Genomic DNA, 22,054 nt, shown 5'->3' with positions numbered 1-22,054 from the left:
AGGGCTCGGAGGAGCACACGGAGCTGCTGCAGCAGCCCGGGCTGTGCTGGTCACCCGTGTGAACGGGCAGTCCCGGGAGGTGGTGGAGTCGCCGTCCCTGGAGGTCTTTAAGGAAGGACTGGATGTGGCACTTGGCACGGTGGTGGTCGGTCATAGGCCGGACTCGATGAGCTCAGATCTTTTCCGGCCTAATTGATGCTGTGCTGCCTGCAGGCTCCCTTCTCCAGAAGAGCCAGTGTCACAGAGTGTTTGGAGAGAGTGATGTTGGATTATGGTGAAGGTGCCCTGCTAATTCCGTGCTTTTCTAGGACTGTGTTGAAAGGAAATGGTTCTTCTCAGGAAATAAACTTTGTGTGGGGAGAGGGTGGGCATTTGCTTTCCTGGCTAACGAGCTTGGAGAGGACCATGGGTGTGATTGTCACTTCTCACTCAGCAGTGCTGCTCGGGCCTGCTCTCTGCCAGCAGCCAGCAGAGCAGGGAGAGCTTCCAAAGGGAACCTGCCAGCTCCAAATCATTACCTGCTCCCAAAATAAACCTTTCCAGTGTGATGTGATGGCTTGGTTGCAGAATGCATTAGTAGCTGTCCTGGGGAGCCCGGCAGGTTTGGGTTCATCACGGCAGAGCAGAGCCCAGCCCGGCACCCCTGGCTCAGAGATCTGTGCTCAGTGGCACCCTGCAGCTGGCTGGGCTGGAGCTGACTGTCACAGCCGGATAGAGCATCCCGTGTGCATCCACTCGCTCCTGCAAAGCTGTGGCTCCTCAGTGCCTGTCTCCCAGAGAGATCTGAGCTCTGCAGAAGCTCTGGCCTGTTAAAGATAAGCTCACATGCTAAATTCAGCCAGGAATTGTCTTGGAGATGCGGGTGGAGCATGCGTGTGGAGCACGGAGCTGCTGCCGGCCACAGCGCTGGACTGAAGGTTTGCAGTTCTGCTTTAGTGTGTTGTGTGATGAGGAGTCACATCCTGCTGTCCCCTGGGGAGCTGGGGCATGGCCCCTGGAAGCAGTGCCCCAGGACTGTTGGGATTTACTGTGTTTTCCTTTTCTTTCTCAGCCTCTTCCAGTGGTTTGACACTGCCCCGAGCCGGACATGCCCGCAGTGCAGAAACCAGGTAAAGCCATCCCCCGGGCACAGCTGTGGCACCAAGGAGCTGTGGGCTGGGGTGATGCCAGAAAAAGGCTCGTGGTAAAAAGCAGAGGGACTTTCTGTCATTTGGGACTCCCCAGAGAAGAGGAACTCCTCTCCACAGCCCTTCGGGTTGCCGTGGGCTGAGGGCGCCCTGCTGCTGTCTGCACAGCAGCTCCTTTCAAAAGGGGCTATGGGTATTCACAGCTTTTCCTTAGGCTGGGTAAGTATTGCCATGATGACAGGAGGGGCTGCAAAGGCTTAATGGGGCACCTGACTGGTGTTTGTGGTGTGCCCAGCCCATTGCTGTCAGGTGAACAGCCCGTTCTGCTGCATGTGGGCCTTACAAGCTCTCCTGGCTTAGCAATACTCAACCCTCCCTTGAGAAAAGCAGTGCCTGGGGAGAGAAGGAAGGATGTGCTCTGCTTTTGAAATAGGAAGCTGAGCCTTGGATTTCCATTGGCTTAACTGGGACCTGAACGTCTTTGAAGTCCCTTGTGTCACCAGCCTTCATGCTACCAGCAGGTCTTGGCACATAGTGGCTGCAGGAGATGTTTCCTCCCTCTCAGATGAAAATTTTTAGCCAGCTGCTGCTTGGGCTTATTCTGTGTTCGTGCTTCTTTCCTCCTCTCAAGGTCTTGGCCCTTGTTCCTTCCCTGACTTGTTGATTCCCTCTGTTCTTCTCTGCCTCTTACATCTCTGGGTTACCATGGAGTTATCGCGAAATAACATCTTATGTGGCAGTAACCATGCAATTAGCTGGTGTCATGACTGTATATAATACTTAAAACACAAAGCTGTAACTGCATGGGGGAGGTGTGGAGAGCTATCAAATTCAATTACAGCACCTTCTGCCTGCAGAAAGCAGCATGTACTTCTGTCTTAGGATTTGGCATCATGTTAGCTCAGCATCAGCTGCTTTGGGCTGAGCTGCCAGAGAACAGACTGCGCTCGATTCAGAAATGTCTGAATCTTTCTGCTGCAGCTCATGAGCTTGGCTGGAGTCACACTGCCAGAAACTGAGTGGGGGGTCTGCTGCTGTGCTGTTGAGCCAAAGCAGAGCATCAGCACTAATGGTGTCAAACACGTGATCTGATTTGCCTTTCATGGCCTTGTCACAAGACAGTACCTGCTCCCCCTCCATCTGTCTTCCATATCTGTTGTTTCCATATTTGTGCCCATCAAGCTCTTCTGTCTCCTGTGTTTAGGTCAGCAAAAGGCACATCATCAGTAAGCTGTTTTTTGATGTTACCCTGGACGAGCAAGCAGCACCGGATGCTGAGACCTTGCAGGTAATTTGATGGGGGAGTTCTTTCCTCATGTGATGCTTCAGCCTCCTGGGAGGGTGGCCTGGCCTGCTGGTCCTCTGCCAGCAGGTGCTTCCCCAGCTGGAGCTTGCTGTGCTCATGTGTCTGACCTGAAGCATATCAGTGTCTTTAGCATTCCCTCTGACCAAATCCCATGTGGCTACTCAAGGAGCTTCCTCTACTTCCTGCTCTTCCTTCTGCTTCTCACTTTACCTGGAAACCTCCTGAAACACCATCACATCAGACTGCTGTTCCTCCCTTGGGAATGAGAGTACAGAGCTGTTCCCAAGGGCAGGAGAAGGGAAATCCAGGATGCAGTGAATTGCTGCTGGTATCTGTGGTGTGGTTGTGTGTGAGCCCTGCCAAGCCCTCTGGAAAGAGGGGGCCATTAGAGGAACCTTCTGTGCAGGGAGGTTGTTTGTGCAGACTGAAGGATGTGGGGCTGGGTGATGATAAGGTCACGATTCCTGATTCCCCAAGAGAGATGAGGAAAGGAACTGCCTGAAGCAACACCAGCAGCAGTGAACAACGTGGAGGCTGGGTCCTGGCGGGATCCTGGCTGGAGCTGGGATGCTGGTGGTGTGCTCCAAGTGCCACCTTTGGGTGCAGAGAGTTGGGTGTGAGTAGGGATAAACACAGAGTGGCTGTTCCACGTTCTCCTTTGTATAGTGTGGATGAAACAGGGCTCCTTCTGTCTTGGAATTATCTGTTCCAAAAAAAGGGTGGCCGGTTGACCTTGGTATAATGGGATGCTTGTACCCTCTTGTGTTTGGAAGCAGCATGTGCAGCAATTACCATAATTAGCAGTTGCCATGACAATTCTATATGTACTTTGTATGTCTTTAAAATAAAGCCAGCCAGACTAGGGTGTCAGTAGCACTGTCTTTCTCCAAGATCACCAGTAACAAATCTGAAGACTGAAGTGTGCAGAGGAGTGGAGGAGCATCTCTGGGCCCTGGAGCTGTGTGCCCTCACAGCAGATACATTTCCTTTTGTATGGATTGAGATCCATGCCCACGGGCGTAATGAAGTGGGCAACTCGGAATGGATTGTCTGGAGAGAATCGCCCTGGAAAATCTTCCTGTTCTCTCTCACCCCCACCCCAGGATCTAAAATGGGTTCCCTCAGCCTTCTGCTCCAGGCAGGCTGTGCAGAACTGCTCCCTTGCTCAAGGGCAGGACTGTGGAGCTGCTCCTGCACAACAAGCTTAATGGCAACTCCTCCTGCTCCTACAAATCTTGTGTGTATGTGTCAGAGCAACATCTAGCCTCAGTGTACAGCCTGCTTAATGAGGGCTCTGAGGTCACCAACTGAAAGAACCAAATATTTTTCTGGGTAAATCAGCATCATTAGCTTGTATGGGTATTCACTGCCGTGTGCACTGTACAGGCTGCTGCTGCAACCAGTTTCATGTGGTGTGCTGCCTCATTTCTGGAGATGTGGAGTACCTTAAGAACACAGATGCCTTGTTCACAATGGGCGAGGGACTAATGTCCACCCAGATGTGAGATCTGCTTGTGATGGTGTGTCTGATTCTGGCCAGGCACCAATTCAAAGTGAACACATGTTGGGCCAAGCCTGGGCTCTTCAGAGGATGAGATAAGAATCTCTGGTATCCTCAACCAGAAGCACCTTCACCTGAGGAAGAAAAAAAAATAATCCAAGGTTTGTAATGAGCTACTGCCTGGCCCTCCAAGAGCCTGGGCATAGAGTGGTGTTCATCTGTGTAATCAACTGGAGCTGTATCTGTGCAGCCCACAGCTGTCTTGGAATGAGCATTTGGCCTCCTGCCATGAAAAGGATGTGCTAGAAAGCAACGTGTGTAGCTGTGGTCTGCTTGTCATTTTGGGGTGACAAGCTTGGGATTCTCTTCCGAGAACCAGTATTTGGCACCCAGTGAAGTGGTTGGAAGAGCTCCCTCATGATCTGAAACCCCTTCCTGTTGTTGCAGAATTAGCCAAATTATCTTGTGTAATTGTCTTTGTTTCTGTTTCTCATTGTTGCTGTTACTCAGAAATGTTTACAGTCACAGGAGTGCTGGGGCTGTTTTGCTTTCTTCCACCCCCAGGCTAAAACTTCAATAGAAACACCAGGGGGAACCTGGATCTCTGGAGTAGCTGTGGGCCACAGGCTAAGTGTCCAGGCATTTCTTTCATTACTGAATCTGGGTTTAGCCTGTACTGAATTTAAAGATGGTCCTTGTAAGCAGAACAGTCTCCATGTGGCTGTTCCCAGAGCAGGAAAAGGGGTGAGTTTTGGAGTGTAACACCTCAGTGAGTCTGTCAAGAGCTGCTTATGATCTGGGGACTGCAGAATTCTTCCAAATGAGATTTCAGCTTGGTGAAGAGGAGGTGGGGGGAGGATTCCTGCCTGTAGACCTGCTGGGGAAGGTAGAAGCCTTGGAGGACAGCTGTCTGTTTGTGGTCAGGATATATTTGTTTGATCTTGGGAAAATGTGCTCTTGTAACTCAGTCTGGCAGGGAGAGGAAAGCTTCTCTCAGAGGAGAGAAAATTGGGAGCGACTTTTAGGAGCTGTGGTGGAGGATGAGGGATTTCAGATTAAGTTGATGAATGAGGTAATGTTACATAGCTGCCTGAAGTAGCCCAGGGTTTCTTTGCTATCATGAAAATTAGCACATCTTGTGAGCCCACTAATCGTTCCTGAATAGGACTCTGAGGAAGCTATTCAGAATAGTTCCTGCAGCAGAGTTAATTCCACATTAGCCCTCCAGCAGTTGTGCCCCTTGGGGCAAGTCCCAGTCAGCTCTGCTAGGCTTTGCATTTAGTCCCTTCTGCTTTCCAAGCTTTACATCTCACATTCTCTTTCCTGCCTTTATTGTCACTAGCAGAGCCCTAGCTCCAGTCCTATCAGAGCTGTGGTCACTGCTGGTGCTATTCTCGGCTCAGATTTGCATGTAGCATTCCGGGTTGCACAGATTTGTGTGCCTGTGTTGGCATTTTATTGTGGTTTTATTCCACTGCAGTCCCTGCCTGACTTGTTATGTGCTTTCCTCTGCAGTTCTCTAACACAGATTTTTAAGTCATCTTCTGTTGACTCTTTCCTGCATATATTTATCTCTCTGGTTTTTCTTTTAAATATATATATAGATATAAATAGCCTCTCTTTTTAACCTCTCTACATTTCCTTTGGCTATTCGCCAGTGTTAAATTATATCGCTTCATTTTCTCTAATTTAAACTACAGGGCATCTGCTGCCTCTTTCTGATCCTTGATGAAGGCGTTAGAAATAGTTGATGTTCCTCAGACCCTTGTGGTACCCAGGAGATTTTGTGCACTCTCAGCTGGTGTGTTATGGATTGGTTTCTCAGTGATCTGTTTCCAGCATTCGATTGAGCTGTTAGCTCATATCAGCATCCTGAACTGCAGTGACTTCAGTGTCTGTCAGCATGTTTGAGTGCATGCTTGGTTACCTTTTCAGGTGTCTGGCTGTGCTCTCCTGTCTCCCACCTCCATCTGATTAAAGTTCACTTCAGTTTAAAGAACTCTCAGTGATCCACTTAGTCTGGCAACATCCCTCCCTTATTGCCTTGTTTAGGTAAAACATTATAAAAATTGTTCTTGCCTGACTTCCTGTGTTTCCCTGAGAGCCTTCCAAAATTATTCAGCTAAAACAGGATGACTGACAGTGTGAGAAACACAAGGTTGACAAGGCTAAGATGAAGCTGCGATCCTCTCTTCTCCCCCTGAAGAATGCCAGTTGGAGGTGCTCTTTCCGTTCCCTGTGATAATCCAGACTTGTAACTCCGTGCTTGTTGTTTCCATGTCCCCTCCTTAGTACCTGCCTGGTCCAAAAGTCCTGCTGAGAAACCTCTTGGGTCTTTTTAAGATCTGGTGAAAGCATCTCTGCAGGGCATTTCCTAATGGCCTTTTCTGTGTTGTGTTTCAGAATGAACTGGACAAGGTGAAGGCCCAGCTCTCCTTGAAAGGTGAGTTCCTGCAGCCTGCAGGGGATCAGCAGCTCCTGGGCTCTACCTGTGCCAGGTGGCTTGTCCAGGTCTAAGGAGCCCCTGTGTAGAGGCCGCCCCTCTTTGAAGCTGAGGGCATCATTCAGGCTGCAAACTGTTTCACTAGAGCAACTTCTTCAGAGCCTTTTCTGAGGCGAGAACACCTCCAGTGATCCAAAGCTTATATGACAGAGCCTGAGACCACAGCCTGGCCCAGCTCTGCTGTAACTCAGGAGTTCACTGTGGGCTTAGACAGGTAGATGCAATTTTTTTGCCCCCTTCATAATCACAAGCTTACAGAATTGCAGCAAAGCTCTATCTGGAACAGGCTTGAAAGCAAAAGCCTTGGTTTGCTTGCTGGGAAACTCACAGCTGGATATGGCAAAGGCTCATTCCCTCGAACAGATGAGAGGGTGAAAGTGGTGTCCAGAAGCAGCGTTGGATTTGTTTGGCTGTTGCAGTGCCACATGTGTCGCGCAAAGAGCAGACGGAGTTCAGTGTGCACGCACTTCCATCTTCCCATCTTTAATTTTAGAGGATGCTTGAGGGAGGCAGGAAAAGCAAAAGCCCTGGAGACTTGTCGATGGGTTTTAAGCATCGTCTGTAGGCAGCCTGTCATCAGAACATGAGTCATGAGCAGCAAAAGGAAAATGTCAGTCTAAGTGACAGAAATCCTAAAACATGCTAGCAGAAGGGTAAAAAAATGTTTAAAGAATGCTGGGGGCTCACCCACGCCCCGAGAGTTGTCTTTCCTCTGCTTTCCCTGCATGCACGAGACAGACATGAATAGCCAGTAGATTGAGGATTCGGTCCTTAGCCTGAGAGTAGAATTGGATGGTCTGCACGTCTCTATTCTGAGGCCTGTTCTTCTGCCAGCTTGGTTGAGTTTAGTGACTTGGTAGAGAGCCAGATCTTCTGGGGAAGGTGGCTGGGATTCTTGCTAGGATATTATCCAAGAAAAACTGCTTGAAGGCCTGCTAATCTTCTCGGCTTCTGGTGAGTAGAGGTTGGATTTGACATTCCCTGTCCCATTCTCTTTTCATACTGGAAATGCGAAGCTCCTTCCCACCTCCTGCCTCCTTTGCTGTGGGTACTCTGCTCTCTGCTGGTTCCTGTGTATAAGTTCTCCATGTGAAGCTGTGCTCTGCTCTGTGTGCTGCAGAGGAGCTGTGGAGCTGCCAGGCTCTGATCAGCCTGCAAATGGCTCGAGAGGTGCCGAGCTCCGAGCAGGCTCTGTGGGAGGCACTCTGAATGAGCTGAAAACTCATTCCTGCAGCACAGAGGGGTTTGATTCCTGCCATCTGCCTCTGGGCAGCTGGGAACGGAGGAGGGGGAAGCCCTAACTCTTCCAGTGGGTGTGGAGTCCCTGCAAATGCAAGGGAGCATCTCCAGGCACTGCCTCTGGTGGGAAAGGGTTATTCAGATCAGTGGAGAAGCCACCCGCGTGCTTCTGCTGGAACACGTTCCTCTCTTGTTCCTCGGTCCCACATGGCTCTTTTACTCCCTGATTGAACAGTGCAGCTTCACTGCAGGTCCTGCTTCCACAGGACGTGGAGGCAGAATTTGAAACTGGATGGCTTGCAAGGAGAACAAGGTTTTTGGAAAGGCAGTCTTTGGCTCTCTACTATTGCCAGGCTGGAGCCACTGGCAATTTTAGCAAAGAATGAAGATGCTGAGCTGAAGGTTCTACCCTGCCCTCAGCAGGGTTAGGTGGAGGGGTTCCTGCTTTCCCTCATTACCCAACTGCTTTGAGCTTCTCAACGATGCTGTCTGTTCCCTGCTTGGTCTGGCAGCTCCTGATAGTGGTTGTTGCTTTCTGACCTGTCCTTCCCTTGTCTCCACGAAACAAATTGAAATCTGGTGGTGGTTTCCACCACCTTCTCTCTGGTGGTTAGGGGCATGTGCTTTGCTCCTGGATTGCTGGGGGGAGGGACAGCAGGATGCAAAGGTTTTGTGACCTGCAAAAAGTGGGCACGTGGGGAATCTACTTAAGCTGTGATGTTCTGCTGTGCCCCCAGGGTGCTGCCCTTTGATGTAGGTGCTGTGGTTAGTGAGGGCATGTGCAGCAGCTTGGTGGACCCCTGCATACAGCTGCCCAGTGGCCCCCAAAGGGGTTCCTGACATGTAAGATTCCATGTGGAGAAGATGGATACAAAGCTCTTTCCTCCAGCTGTATGACAGCTTGGTGTAACTCGAGAGGAATTATTTCCTTCTGCAAGCCTGGCTTTGAGAAAACGCAAGAGTTAAGATACATCATCTTAATGCTAGCAGGGCTGGCGCTGGAAAGCTATTAAAGGGAATTTTTTATCTTTAGTAAAGAAATCTTGAAGCCTGCTGGCACTGAGAGAAGCAATTGCTCAGTACAGACCCTGGTGCAGACGCCACTTAGAGAAATGGCTCTCTCCAGGAATGGCTGAATCCTGGCAGCCTGGAGCTGAGCCTGCCAGCAGTCTGTGTGCTGCTGCTGCTGTGCTGCAACTGGACTCTGGGTTACCAGGCCGTGACCTTTCTGTTTCTTCCTTTCCAGAGAAAGAAAAGCGGGAATGCCAGGCTGTTGTGGACGGGCTGAGGGACACTCTGGATGTGCGCAATGCCACGATAGAATCGCTCCAGAAGATGCTGGGAGAGACAGAGATGCTGTGCTCCTCTCTCAAGGTACCCCTCCTGTCCCCAGCAGGGCTAACCATCATGCAGTCAGTGTTAGTTCTGTTGAAGATCTCTGCAGGTCCTGCTAATAAAGAGATTGTGCTGGTGGGATTTTGGGTCTGGTACCTGGATTTTCATTTTGGTTTGATTAATCGAAGCAAGTGCTGTTGCTGGACTTGAGGTCCTGTTTGTGCTCTGCCTGAGGTGATTCAGAGGCATAAAAAGCCTACAGGCCTGTGGTTTGTGGACAGGTGCTCAAGGTAGAGATGTCCCTGGTGAGGGAGAAATGCCAGCCCAGCCTGAGGAATGTGGCTGAGCCTCACTAATGAAGTGGCAGTGCTGGTCATAAAGGTAGTAGCAGGAAACTAGTGTGGGAACTAGCCCCAGCACCCCGTTGCTGAAACAGTGGTTCTCTGAGGTAGAATGTTCTTCTGAAATGGGTTTAGGCCAAGTGGGATTCGAGGAAAATTAGTTTCTTACTTTGATTGGGGGGAGAAATCAAACTGAAAAATATGGAGGGGGAGTTGGAGGCTTCAGCTGAGTGGGATCTGATCCAGCTAACTCTCCTGTCTCTGTTCTGTTGCCAGGGCTTTGCCTCAGTTAAGTTAGTAATGTTGTGAAGTCCAGGGATCAAATATTCCTGTTGTGCTTCAGTACGCAGTGACTCAGTGTGTAGTCATGTACTATGCGTAAACAGCAAGAGGAAGAGGGTAAGAGCAGGAGCAGCTTTGTTGGGATGTCTTGGAGCAGCTTTGCCTTGATGCTGGGCTGGGCAGTCTGTGCTGTGTGAAGGTGATGTGCCTGTCTCAAGAAGGTGGGGTGCAGGCAGGTGAGGTTGTGAGCTGCAGGCTGGAAAGTGGGATAAGTGTCTACTGCACTTCCCATGCTGTCTGACCCAGTATCCTAAACTGCATCCTGTTTCTTGACCTGCAAGGCCAAGTGGCCCAGAGAGAGCTTGTAGGCATGTCGTGGTGCTGTTGTGCTGTATGCCACCTGCAGCTGGGCTCCTTTGGGAGGAAGCATCTGGGGATCTACCTGATACTAGGACAGAAGGAGTAAGGAATTAATGCCAGGCAGGCCTCACTGTGGGCCAGCACAACTGTTTTTGCCCAACCATGGGATTATATCCAATCTGCTTGCATGTAAAGGCAGCCTGGATCTTGGCCACACCATAGATGCTGGTGTGATCCTGGATAGGTCAGTGGCAGGATACTTCTGATGCCCCCTACTCCAGCAGAAATAACTGTGACAGTGGAAGCTGGTATTTGCTGCTCAACTCAGCATCTCAGTGCTGGGTCTTCCTGCCTTGACACCTCTGGAGGAGGCTCCGTGCTTATCTTCCCTGTTGCAAAACCCTCTCTGTAAGCTTAAGTCCCTTTAATGAAAGCTGGGCAGGGCAGAAGGATTAGGGACCTGGAGGTATCTTTTCTGTGGTGTATGGGGTTTCCCAGCTGAATGCCAAGCACTGTCTTAAACTGCATCATTAAAGATTAAAGCACTAAACTTCTGCAGTGAAAATACAGGCTTAACTCGCTGTGACGCAGGCTCAGGCTGTGAGCTGGGCCTGTCTTCTGCTGGCACTGCCAGTTTGCTGCAGTTTCAGGCTGGCTGAGCTGGGGCCTCTGCCCTGACCAGGCACAAAACACTGCTGTGGGGATCTGGAGTGTTGAGAGTTCTGGTTAGGGAAAAGCCAAAGATAGGCTCCAGTTAAACAAGAGTGACACATGAGCCTGCAACACTGTCCCTCCTCAACTTCCCGGTGGTTTCACAGCTGTTTGGTTTCTGTGGCAGGAAGTGGATAAAATCCTTAAACTTGTGTGGGAAGGAGCTTTACAAGGCAATGATCTTTTGCCAGGCCTTTCCCTGCAATCAGTGCTGTGCTGAAACAGAGCCTTTCAAAGTTGCTGTGCAAGGTGCCCAGGCACACACAAACCTAGAGAGCACAGATGCATCAGAAAGGTGCTAATTCAGCTATCCCTATCCTCTGGCACACTGCAGATGTGTGCTTTTCCATCTCAGCTGAGGTTCTGTGTTACTGCTGGAGAGGCAATAGGCTGCAATAGACTTGCAGCAGGTGAGAGAAGTGCCCAGGGGGTGTCTGGTTTTGCTGAGGTCTCCCAGAAGAGACCCCTTCATTCCTATCTGTGCTCTAAGCAGCTAATAGCAAGGAGAGTTGGGAGGCTGAAGCAATCAGCTGTGCACAGAGGGAAAGGCAATAGCAAGGTTTGCTTGCTGTGGACTCCTTTGCTTTTGAAAAAGAAATTGTCACTGCTGTGTACAGTGCACTGTGCAGCAGAGAGGGGCTGTGACATGGGTTCAGCTCCAATCTTGCCTTGTGATCTGTACTGAGACCCTGCTGTGCTGTGGGGAGCAGAGCTGGGGGTGCAGTGGGAGGGAGTCATTAATAATCCCAGGCTGCTGAGGTGGTGATAGCATGTAGCCGATGTGTGCTCCCAGCTGCCACAGCGTGCATAAGCCGGGATGTTTCTCCAACAATCCCTGGAGCCTCACAGCGGGCTGGGTGTGCTTGCTTCCCTGCAGAAGCAGATGAAATTCCTGGAGCAGCAGCAGGAGGATAACAGAAGTTCAAAGGAGGAGGCTCGCCGGCTGCGGAACAAGCTGAGAACCATGGAGCGGTGAGATCCAGGGTGCACCCTGGCCTTGCAGGCTGGGCTGCCCACCTCTGCCCTTTCTGGGGAGGGGAGCAGGGCCTGCTGGGCCTGCTGCAGCACCCACCTCCATGTGCTGGATCATCTTACCTTGAACTTTGAAATGGCTGCTTTAGCTGCCCTTGCATGCCTCCTGCCCCTGCTATGTTTGCAGACAGCTGCTCTCATTAAAGAGCAGCAAGGCAGGGTACTGGCCTCATCTCGAGTGCCCTGAGCATGGCTAGGTGCCATTTCTGTTATCAGAGGATGCTGGGGCAGAATGCCAGCCCAGGCACACAGTGAGCCACAGGGCTATAGGGACCAAGAGCTGGGCATCAGTTCCATGTGCAGTATGTGTGTGCAGCTGCCCCTTCTCTAGTCCAAGTAGTGCTGCTTTTCCCCAGTGAAAAGCCCTGCTTGAGGTGAGGCAGCTGTCTCTCTTCTCCCATGACACCCAGAGTGCCTGCAGGAGAAGCTCAGGCTGCACCAGCCCATTGAGGGGGAAGCAGGGCTTTTGTCTCTTTCCCAGGTCTGTTTGTGATTCATGAGCTGAGGGTATGTTTTTGTTTGTGTTTTTTGTGCAGGATCGAGCTGTTGCTTCAGAGCCAGCGCTCGGAAGTGGAGGAGATGATCAGAGACATGGGAGTCGGGCAGGCAGCGGTGGAGCAGCTTGCAATCTACTGTGTTTCCCTCAAAAAGTAGGTGCTGCAGGCTTGGCACAGCTGGCTAGTGTTGTCCTGGGAGTGCCCAGGGAGAGCCCTCTGCTGAGCACCCACAGGCACATGGGCTCTGTGGGGCTTTCACCACCTCTTAGGGCTTCCACTGGGCTTTGACTGACAGATCCTGGGGACCTAGTTTGGAGCCTGTCACACTGAACTGTTCTTCTTGTCACTGCAGTGACATGTGTGTCACCATGGGAACTGTCTCCAGAGTTGTCAGTGCACCTATGAAGTGATGATGATTATTCCCTCTGCTTTCCTCTCATGCCCGGGGGAAAGCAGGCGGATGCAGAGCTCTGGGTTGTGCCCTCTGCAGCACTGCACTGTGCAGCTGTGGCCTCTGGCAAAGCAAGCCTCCACTGCTGCCCTCCCCTACCTGGATATCCATCTGGTCCTGCTGGGGAAAAAACACAGCTTTTTTTGTGTCTGTTCTGATGGCAGCTGAATAACTGCAGCTTTGGTACAAAGCTGTAATGAGGCAAGTGTCCCTGTGGTGTAATTGGGAATGAATGTGCATGGCCAGTAGTGGGAAGTCTCTGAAAAGTCACTTAAAGCAAAGTCCCCTGTTTGCTGCCAGCATGGAGGCTGTGCTCTGTTTTCTGTCTTTTTCACTGGCAACTAAAACACCCCTGGCTCTGGTTCCCATTTTGCTGCTGGAACCAGGCAGGGTACCCCATGCAGGTTTTTTCTCCCCCATGGTGTAGTGGAATGTGTGACAGTGTTAATACACTCACTCATCTTTGTTCCTTAAAGGGCATTGTGTCTGCTGGGTTTTCTCTGGTGGCTCTGCAGGTCCAGAGCTTCAATTTGAGGGTCTTGGCTTGTCTCTGGGAAGTTCTGGCTCAGCTGCCTTACAAACAGTGTGACTCTTTGGGTCTCTTTGTAGGGAATATGAGAATTTGAAGGAGGCTCGGAAGATCTCTGGTGAGATGACAGAGAAGCTGAAAAAGGAGCTGTTTTCTGTCAATAATAAGGTAAAGGAGAGTGTGAGTTGCCAGGGTGACATCTGGTCTGTAGATCCCTGTCCATAACTGAGGCCCAAGGCCTCTGCAGTGACCCCCTCCCACACTGATAGGTACAGGTGTGTGGAAGGGTCGGGCTGGGGTTTCAGGCTCATGGGCTGTTGTTAGGAGGGCAGTCTCTGGAGGCAGTGCTGGGGCAGCATGTGCAGAGCCAGCCAGAGTTTGGCAAGGAGCCTGTGCTGGAAGGCAGCAGCACACAGGTGCTCCACTGCTCCCACTGGGTTCTGGAAGTAGCAATTCCTTCATCTGGCTACTCTGCTGAGCACTCAGCTGCCAGCTCCTCCTGCTGTAGAACTGGGCCCCTAAGGAAGTGGGAAGGGATTTGGAGCCAGTATTAGTTGAGCAGGGCTTAGTCCTGGCTTGGCACATCCAGTCACACCCAGCCTTGTGCATTCAGCCAACTGAACTGGGCCAGGGCTCCCACATCGTGCTGTGCCCAGACAGGAGAGCTTCCCAAAGCACAGGGAGGACACACAGGTGGCCTTGCACAGAGCCTGCCTGGGCTGCTCCTGAGCTGGTGCAGAGCCTGGGGATGCTGACATGCCTCTGCTGCTGTGCTCCCCCAGCTCCAGGCATGGCTGGGATCTGTTAGCTCAGGTCAGGCAGGACTGTCTTTGTTCTGGGAGTGCATCGCTGTGAAAAGCATGTGTGTAGCCTCACTCCCCAAGGCACAGGTGTTCCCTGGGGCATTCCCGTGTCTAAGCCAACAAAGTGAGAAGCTGTGGGTGGATTTGGCCTACTTCTGTTACTCAGCCATAGCTGCTGTCCCCTCAAATGGAGAAGGAGGTTTTCAGATTGCTGTGCTGTGCTCCCCAGAGAAGTTAACCCCTGCACAAGGTTCTGCTGCTGGAATTGGGCTGCTCCTGGCTGAGTCAGCCCCAAGCTGTGGTGGCCAGCGTGGGTCAGGAGGATGCGAGTCAGTGCACAAGGGGCTCCAGGCTTGGCTGCCAGAGAGCTGACTGTACCCACAGAGTGTGAGCTGGCCCAGGCTCCCGGACCATCTGAAGTGTCTGAAGTGGTTGCAGGCCACTTCCTGACCCCTGCTGCTGGCATGCTTCCCTGTTGAATCAGGCTTGTCCATGTGCCAGCACTGCTGATGCACAGCCATCCTCCAGCCTGTGGTTTGTGATTCCTGTGCTCTGCTGTGGCCAAAGTCCTGCAGGAATTTAGAATGCAGCCACCAAGTGTTAGAGCAGTGAAAAACTCTTGCCGTGAGGCATAAATGCTGGGTAAATGCTGGGCAAGCAGCCCTGGACATCCCTCTGCAGGCAGCTTGTGGAATTGGGTAGGGATTGGATTGCACTGGTACGGGAGAGGTTGGTCAGACTGACACAGGAAAATGGAGCCCTTAAACAGGGGAAGTAGCATGTGCTGCAGAGCACACTGCTCCCACAGGGCTCTGCAGTCCCCCTTACCCAGGTCAGTGTAACCCACACTCTGTTGTGTTCTGTAGCTGCAGAAAACGACTTCAGAGTTGGAGAAGACAAAGGAGGAGTTAAAAAGCACACAGAAAGATCTGAAGAATGCAGACAAGGAGATCTTGGTGAGAATATCTTTCTTCATGGCCAGCTGCCAGTTACTGCAGACTGGTCTGCAGCTGCAAAGTCAGGAGTTATGCTGGCTTTTGCTCAGTGACTAAATTTCCCAGCCTACATCTGAGCTCCACCTGATGTTGATTTATGGAAAAGGGGCAAAGTATCTGCTGCTAATTTTTTCCTTATCTCACTGGCTGCTTTCCATTTTCTCTCCAGAGTTTGAAGAAAAAGATAGACATCCTGCAGGATACTCTGAAGGTCCCATCTGTAACCAGGGAAACACTCAGTCGGCTAGTCTTGGAAAGGTTAGTGAGCTGCATCCTCAGGCACAGTACAGGCATGTAGGGGGCAGGTCCAAAGCCAGGGTTGACAGTTTAACTGAGAAAGCAGAGATGTACTAGTCTGGCAGGTGTTGCAGAGGTATGGTGGCTTTGTTCCTTGTATCCTTTTTCTTGTGGCTGACGAGATTGTTTGGTTTACGTGGAAAAAGTCTCAGAGGGTTTGGTTTAGGAGAGGGTGGAGGAATGGCCTGGGTTTTGAAAAAGTCTTTGTCACTGTGCCCTGCCTGGGAAACATCCCTAAAGCTGCTGTTCCTGTGGCTTTAGAGTTGGCCATGTGATGAGCATGCACTGGTGTGTGGTGACCAAAGATCTCAGCTAGGCAAAGGAATCTGCCCTGAGAAGTGACATCTGCTTTTATGCAGCCTTTCTTGAGGAGCCTGTGCCATTAGCCCAGTAGAGCAAGCTGGTTGTGTCCATAGAGCAGCAGTGTGTCAGTGTGGTTCCTGTCCTCTGGGAGGTGGTGTCGCAGTGCTCAGCATTTGAGAGGGAGCAGTAATTTGGGACATTGAATTCAAACTCTGGGGTTCAGATTGTCCTTTCTTTGACATGCAAGCAGAACGGGACTGTGCTCCTGGTGCCACTGCTGTCTGAGCACTCAGTGTCATGGGGTGCAGCTCTGCCTTCCCCTGGGTGCAGGCAGTGGCTCAGTGACTGATGCTTTTCCTGGCCTTGCAGCCCTGCTCCCATGGAGCTGCAGCATCCCAAGCTCCACCGCCCGGCCCACAGCGATGAGATCAATCTGGATGCCACGTTCGATGTGGCCACCCCTGAACACCAGCCCTGCACAGCTCCCCTCGGCCCTGCAAAAAGGCAGAAGCTGGATAAAAAGCCGTGAGTTTTCCCTCCTCTTTCTGCTTCTAAAGGAGATCAAAGTCTCACTGCTTTGGAAGTTTCTGTGTGAGATCAGATAGCTCTCCAGCTGCCTGATGGCGTGCTGCAAGCTTTGTCGTCATTTGCTTGGCCTTGTCTGTCCTTGCCAGTTCCATTTGAACAATAAATCTCTGCTGATTTGCTCCTTGGGCTCCTTACAGGCCTCCTGTGGTAAATCTGGCGAAGAAAGTTCTGAAGGAAGCAGTGGAGGTAAAAGGACTAATCTTGATTTTCCTGTGTCACCTCTTTGATTCTGCTGTTAATAAGCTTGGAATAAAGAATCTATTTTCTCCCTTGTGGCCACAGACTGGCCCATCTATAGAACCAGTCTGTGCTTCAAAGTGTTTTCCTTGATGGTCTCCTAGAAACACTGTTGCTGCCTCAGGCCTCCTGGAACTGGGCAGGAGAAGGGAGGGTGGGAGCCCACATGCTTGTAGATGATTCTGCCCCAGATGTGCTTCACAACCACCACTGGAGATGACCACAAGGGCTGTGGGGTCAGCTGAGGTGGCTGTTTGCCCAGGCTTGCTGGTGGCAGTGTCCTGCCTCCTGGGCACTGTTCCACATAAGCCCCAGTGGGAGGTTGGGAGCTGCTAGGTTTCAACCTGACGTGGTATGGCAGTAACCATTACCTTAAATGGCTGTCTGTGTTATTAGTGCTGCCTGTATGTGGATTCCATTCCGCAGATTGTGCTGGTTAAAGAGCTTTTCTTGTTATTTTGTGGGACAGAACGGGGCAGATGATCTGGAGGATGATGCTCTTAAAGGACTCTTGCCAGCATTCATCAGGAACTCTGTTCTCTCCAAGAAGCCATCTTCGGGTGTTTTGCTGGGTTCCCACAGGAACATGGGCTCTGTAAGTATGACTGTCCAGTTGGTGAGTGTGCCCAGGGCTGGCACTGCCACCTCTGTCCTGAACTGACTCTGAAAGAGGAAGTGAATGAGGCTTTTACCTTGCCACATACAGTGTGTGGAAAATAAATCTCAGAGCACAGCCTGGCTACTTCCCAGTCCTGCAGAGCTCCAGGGATGACAGATGCTCATTCCTTTCCTGGCAGCAGACTGAGTGGCTCTCAATGTCCTATTCCTTCACCTCCTTGGAGCTTAGGGTATTCTCCTTGTATTCCTCAATCCCAGTGACAAAGTCCTTGTATTCCTCAATCCCAGTGACAAAGTCCTAAGCCTTGGTCAGCTTATTTGAAAAAGTGCCCAATATTCCCAAACTTTGTTAATACCCATGGGTTTGTCTTTTTCCAAAAGTGAGGACTTAGCACAAGTACTAAGTGTTTCCAAGTGCCTTTAACCCCTCTCCAGAAGCTGTGGCCTGCAAGACTCCCCCTTCCCCATACCCAGCATGAGGAGAAGTAGCCAAGGCTCTGTGTGCTGCTCCAGGCTCATTTGTTTCTCTCTCCTAGGTGAGGACGGGCTATGATGGCATGGGAGGCAGGACAAAGTTCATAGAGCCAGTATCCTTTCCTGCAGCTTGTGTGCACCTCATTTCTGGTCCTTCTCTTTGGTCTCAAAAAACAGACTTGGGATCCTCAAGGAATGATCTGAGCTCTCTCTGAACAAATCTGAGCTCAGCAAAGGCATCAAGGTCCTGAACTTGCTGAGAGCACTTGTGGCTGGTTCACAGGAGTGCATCAGCTAGAAATCAGTGCCATTTTCAGGGACTGCCTGTGCCCTTGAGATCTTATAGCAGCAGTGTAGCACAGCCTCTTCTGGCTGTGTGCCTGCCAGCCTGTGCAGCTGGAGCCCTCGTTCTGTGGGATGCTGCTGCTCCACAGTGGTGAGGAGTGGCTGGGCTGAGCTCACCCTCCCAGGTGTGGAGCTGTTCCTGCCTGGGGATTGCTCTGATGGGAGGCTGCAGGCTCTGGCTGCTCTGGCTTCACCTGCACAGTGTCCTGGCCCAGGAGGTCTTGCAACTCAAATAGATATGCTGTTAAAATGCCGGTTTATGTGCATGGGGATAGCATAGAATCATGAAATTGTTAATGTTGGAAAGGAGCTCTAAGATCAGAGTCCAACCATTAACCCAGCATTAGCAAGCCCACCACTAACCCATGTCCCTAACCAACATGTTTGCCTGTTTTTGAATGCTTCCAGGGACTTCCACCACTTCCCTGGGCAGCCTGTTGCAATGCTTGACCACCTCTTTAGTGAAGAGATGTTTCCTAATATCCAGTTGAAACCCCCTGTTGGGGAAATGTTCCCTGACATGTGGGACAGGCGTGTGTCAGAGCTCTGCTCCTGTGAGAAGGATCAAAGCCCATCCTGTCCTCAGGGATGCAGGTATATGGCTGGGTCCCAGCCATGTGGTTCAGGCTGGACTGCAGCAGGTGTTGGATCACTTGTGTTCCCAGGGCACTGATCTGGGCTTTCCTTGACAGTTGTACCTCCAGACAAACCTGGCAGAAATCCGTCCATTACCAGTTAGGAGCAAAAAGAAGGTCTCCAGACCAGCTCCTGCACTTACCTCCAGCAGCAGCAGCCAGGCCAGAATGGACACTTTCCTGCTATGAGAGCCCCTGACTTCCTGGGAGAGGCTTGGAGAAGAGGCTGCAGGGCAGAGCACACTTTGCCCGGGCCTGACATGAGGCAATGTGCAGCCACCACTGCCTGGGGTAGTGTTCACAAAGCACTGATGCTGCCTGTGGGTGAGATGAGCTGCCCTGTGGAGAATCCTGCCCTTGCAGCAAGCCTCTGGAGGCCAAGCCTCTGGCTAATGCCTGGACTGAGTTACCCTCATTTTACCACTCCTTCATCCGTTTTTTCATGTAGAATTAACAGGGTTTTCTTGCCTTCTGGCCTCCTCAGAGTTCTGCAGTTGCTGCTGGCACTTTGGGCTCTCTGGCACCAGGTGGAACTGCACTTCTTGGATGCAGCCACAAGCAGGAGGTGCAGGAAGGGTGTCTGGAATGTCAGTCTGGAGAGCAGCAGGGAGAAGGGACCTGGACCAGCTCCATGCCTGGTGTAAATAGTTCCAAGAAAGTTTACTGGAGGAAGAAGTGTGTAGAGCACCCTCTGTGGCTGTCAAGTGTCTGTATATTCATCATCAAATTAAACATCTTCCCTCACCCACAGGCCTGTTGGGGCTGGAGAGATCCACAGCTGGACTTGGGAGCTGTGTTGCCCTGCCCCATTCTGAATCATGAAGTCCACAGTGGTCTTGCAGGCTTGGCACTGAAACTACTGACTCGGAAGGAAAGTGTTGGGGTGACCCCTGCTCCGCTTGGAAGCAGAGATAGGTGTGCTGGTGTGACCTTTGTGCTTGGCATGTGTGGGTGTGAAACTTGTTTATTAATTTCTATGTTTTAATAAGAGAGTATTTTCATTATTTTGTAACTGTTCTACCTTGTGATGAGAGGGTTTGGGATGGCCTGGAGAAGTGCTGAGGAATGGCTCCCTTCAGGGGAGGGGGAGGCTGGTGGGGCTGAACATGTCTGGGTTCTTCAGCCTGGAGCTGTGGAACAGGAGGTCCACACCTGAAGCAGGGCTGTCCGAGCTGCAAGGAACAGATGTGGTGAGGCACCTCATAAAGCCCTCTCCTGTACAAATCTGACCTTTCCTATTTCCAGCTGCTTCAGGCCAAATCTGTATTACTGGACTGGCTTAAAACATGTTTTTAGGGAATAAAATATATTACTGTGCACACTTGTTAACACAACTGGCTTCTGAGCATTTTCCAGCCTCTTGCACCTCAGGGTGGAGGTCTGAGCTTGGGTGATGGATGTGCTCAACCCTTCAGGTTCCTTTGGGGTGGCAGCCCTTGGGAGACAGGCCCCTTGTGCAGGGAAGGACAATGGTGGGGTGAAGCCGTGGTGACTGTAATGCCCATCCCCAGGGAAGTGAACAAGGCACAGCCCTGCAGAGCAGGAGCTTGTCTCACCTGCAGCACCTGAGGCTGACTGCAGAATTCAGTGGAATGGGGGGAGAGTTTGGAGGAGCCAGGAGAGAGGGCTTGGAGGGCTGGAAAAAAAAGCTTGGTGGGGGGACTTAGTCAAGCAAGGTGAATTCTGCAGAGGAGAAGCCTGGAAGAGGGTCTGCAGAGAGCCTGCTGTCCTTGTCCCTTCGAGGTAGGTATCAAATGTCTGTAAAATGTGAGACTTGCTCTGGATCTCTCAGTTCAGGAAGACCCTTTTAAGAAGGCAGCAGTGAAGGTTTGGTGTGGGGCTGGTGGGGAACATGGGCTTCCATGCTGGGGTGCTGGAGAGCAGGGGTGGTGTCTGCCCATAATGGGAGAACAGATGCCAGTCTGCAGTGGAGGGGTTGAGAAGGATTTTGGGGCTGTTTTGATACCAGGGCAAGTTTAATCTGAGGTTTGAGTGTCTTGTCTGGGCACTGCCTGCACCAGCGCTGCTGCTGGCAGCCTGTCCAACCTGTGCTCCATTCAAGGTGGATGTTCTGAGTCTCCTGTGTTTGGGGAGCACATCACCTCAGGAAAAAATCCAAACAAACCAAACTTTGTGTGTGTGTCCTGGCCACCTGCTAAGTCCTGGCCTCTCATCCACTCTTGCACTTCAACCTTCCATGGCCTTGTTGCTACTGGGTTGTTTCTGATGTGTTTTTGTTCTGGTTTATTTCACATCTGTTGCCCTGCCAAGAACTGAAGCTGTTTTATTCTCTTACTCAGTGCTTTCATATCCTCACGGAGCTCTTTTCCTCCCTTGTTACACTTCCTGCACCCCACACCTGCTCCTCGGGGGACAGCAGTGACCTCCAGCGCCAGCATCCCCTTCCCTGGGCGGGGGCTAACGAAGGGGCGGGGAAGGCGCTGAGGTCCCTGTTCCTGGGGCTGCTTGGAGCCGGTTGCTATTTCCGTGCGCTCCGAGGTGAGGCTGGACCCAGTTTCACGTTTATTTTGGGATTTAGCGCGTGTGAGTTGACTCACAGCCCATAAAAAGCAGCCGCCAGCACTGCCCGGGCCCGGCTCCGCCCGGGCTGGCGCGCCCAGGGACAATTTTGGGTCCCCGCTGGGGTCCCCCGAGGCGGGGCCCGGGCCGTGGCAGCCGCAGGGTGGCAGCAGGGGACCGGCGGTGGCAGCGCGTCCCTCCGCCCACGGGGACCGGCACCGCTAATTACCGCCCCTCATTAACGGCGGGGCCGGGAGGGAGCCCCGGGGGGGCTGGGCACTGCTGCTCTCTGACGTCATGGGCAGCCTCTGACCTCACACAGAGGGAGTGTAGCTATTGGCTGAGTGCTGTGTGACCTCATGGAAAGGGCAGTGCTGGGTGGCTGAGGCTGGCGCTTAGGGACAGTGCGTGAGCCCATTGGCTCGGCCTGTGATGTCATAGGGGAGCAATGGTGGTCACTGGCTGGTTTCTGGGTCGTTATTGGCTGAGGCTCTATCACCTCATCAGTGAGCCTGTGATGTCACAGGGAGGCGTGTGCTCATTGCCTGGCTGAGAGCGACTGCCATGATGTCATGAGGTAGCAAGGTGCTCACTGGACAGTAGCATGTGACATTGCGGGGCTGCTGTGACCTCACAGGGAGCACGACAATCACTGACTGGCAGAGTGTGACATCACAAGGCAGTGCATGACCTCATGATGGCACAAGACACTCATTGGCTGGCAGGGTGTGATGTTCTCAGACAGCCCATGACATCATGGAGGAGGGGGGTGCTTATTGGCCTATGTGGTGTGATATCCTGGAGCAGCCTCTGACATCATGGAGGAGGCAGGTGCTCATTGGTTGTCAGGCTGCGACTTCCAGGAGCAGCACATGACTTCAGGAAGGAAGGGACACCCCATTGGTCAGTGGTGTGTGACATCCTGCAGCAGCCCGTGACCTCATGGGTGAGCGGGCACTCATTGGCTGTTGCGTGTAACCTCATGCGGGACTGCGCGCCCATTGGCCGCCGGGCCGTGACGTCAC

General features: G+C 51.9%; 2 protein-coding genes across 2 annotated transcripts in view; both read left to right on the top strand.

Moving 5' to 3' along the window:
• Positions 1 to 196, top strand: part of CAMKV (CaM kinase like vesicle associated) — a 4,648-nt gene extending 4,452 nt beyond the window's left edge. The window contains exon 10 of the mRNA XM_014307583.2: positions 3 to 196. Coding sequence (XP_014163058.1) covers positions 3 to 196 — 194 coding nt within the window. The remainder of the gene's footprint in view (positions 1 to 2) is intronic.
• Positions 197 to 856: 660 nt separating this feature from the next.
• TRAIP (TRAF interacting protein) lies at positions 857 to 19,840 on the top strand. The gene is made up of 15 exons (XM_005422488.2): positions 857 to 873; positions 1,052 to 1,109; positions 2,332 to 2,415; positions 6,338 to 6,377; positions 8,923 to 9,050; positions 11,583 to 11,677; positions 12,274 to 12,387; positions 13,295 to 13,382; positions 14,884 to 14,973; positions 15,182 to 15,270; positions 15,982 to 16,137; positions 16,338 to 16,386; positions 16,907 to 17,032; positions 17,592 to 17,642; positions 18,579 to 19,840. The coding sequence occupies exons 1-15, from the start codon at positions 857 to 859 to the stop codon at positions 18,696 to 18,698; spliced, it is 1,305 nt and encodes a 434-aa protein (XP_005422545.1). The 3' UTR covers positions 18,699 to 19,840.
• The last annotated feature ends 2,214 nt before the right edge of the window (positions 19,841 to 22,054 follow it).

This window comes from Geospiza fortis, unplaced genomic scaffold (genome assembly GCF_000277835.1).
Source record: "Geospiza fortis unplaced genomic scaffold, GeoFor_1.0 scaffold78, whole genome shotgun sequence".
Taxonomy (NCBI): domain Eukaryota; kingdom Metazoa; phylum Chordata; class Aves; order Passeriformes; family Thraupidae; genus Geospiza; species Geospiza fortis.
Note: the sequence above shows the minus strand (reverse complement) of the source record. Positions and strands in the feature narration are given on the sequence as shown.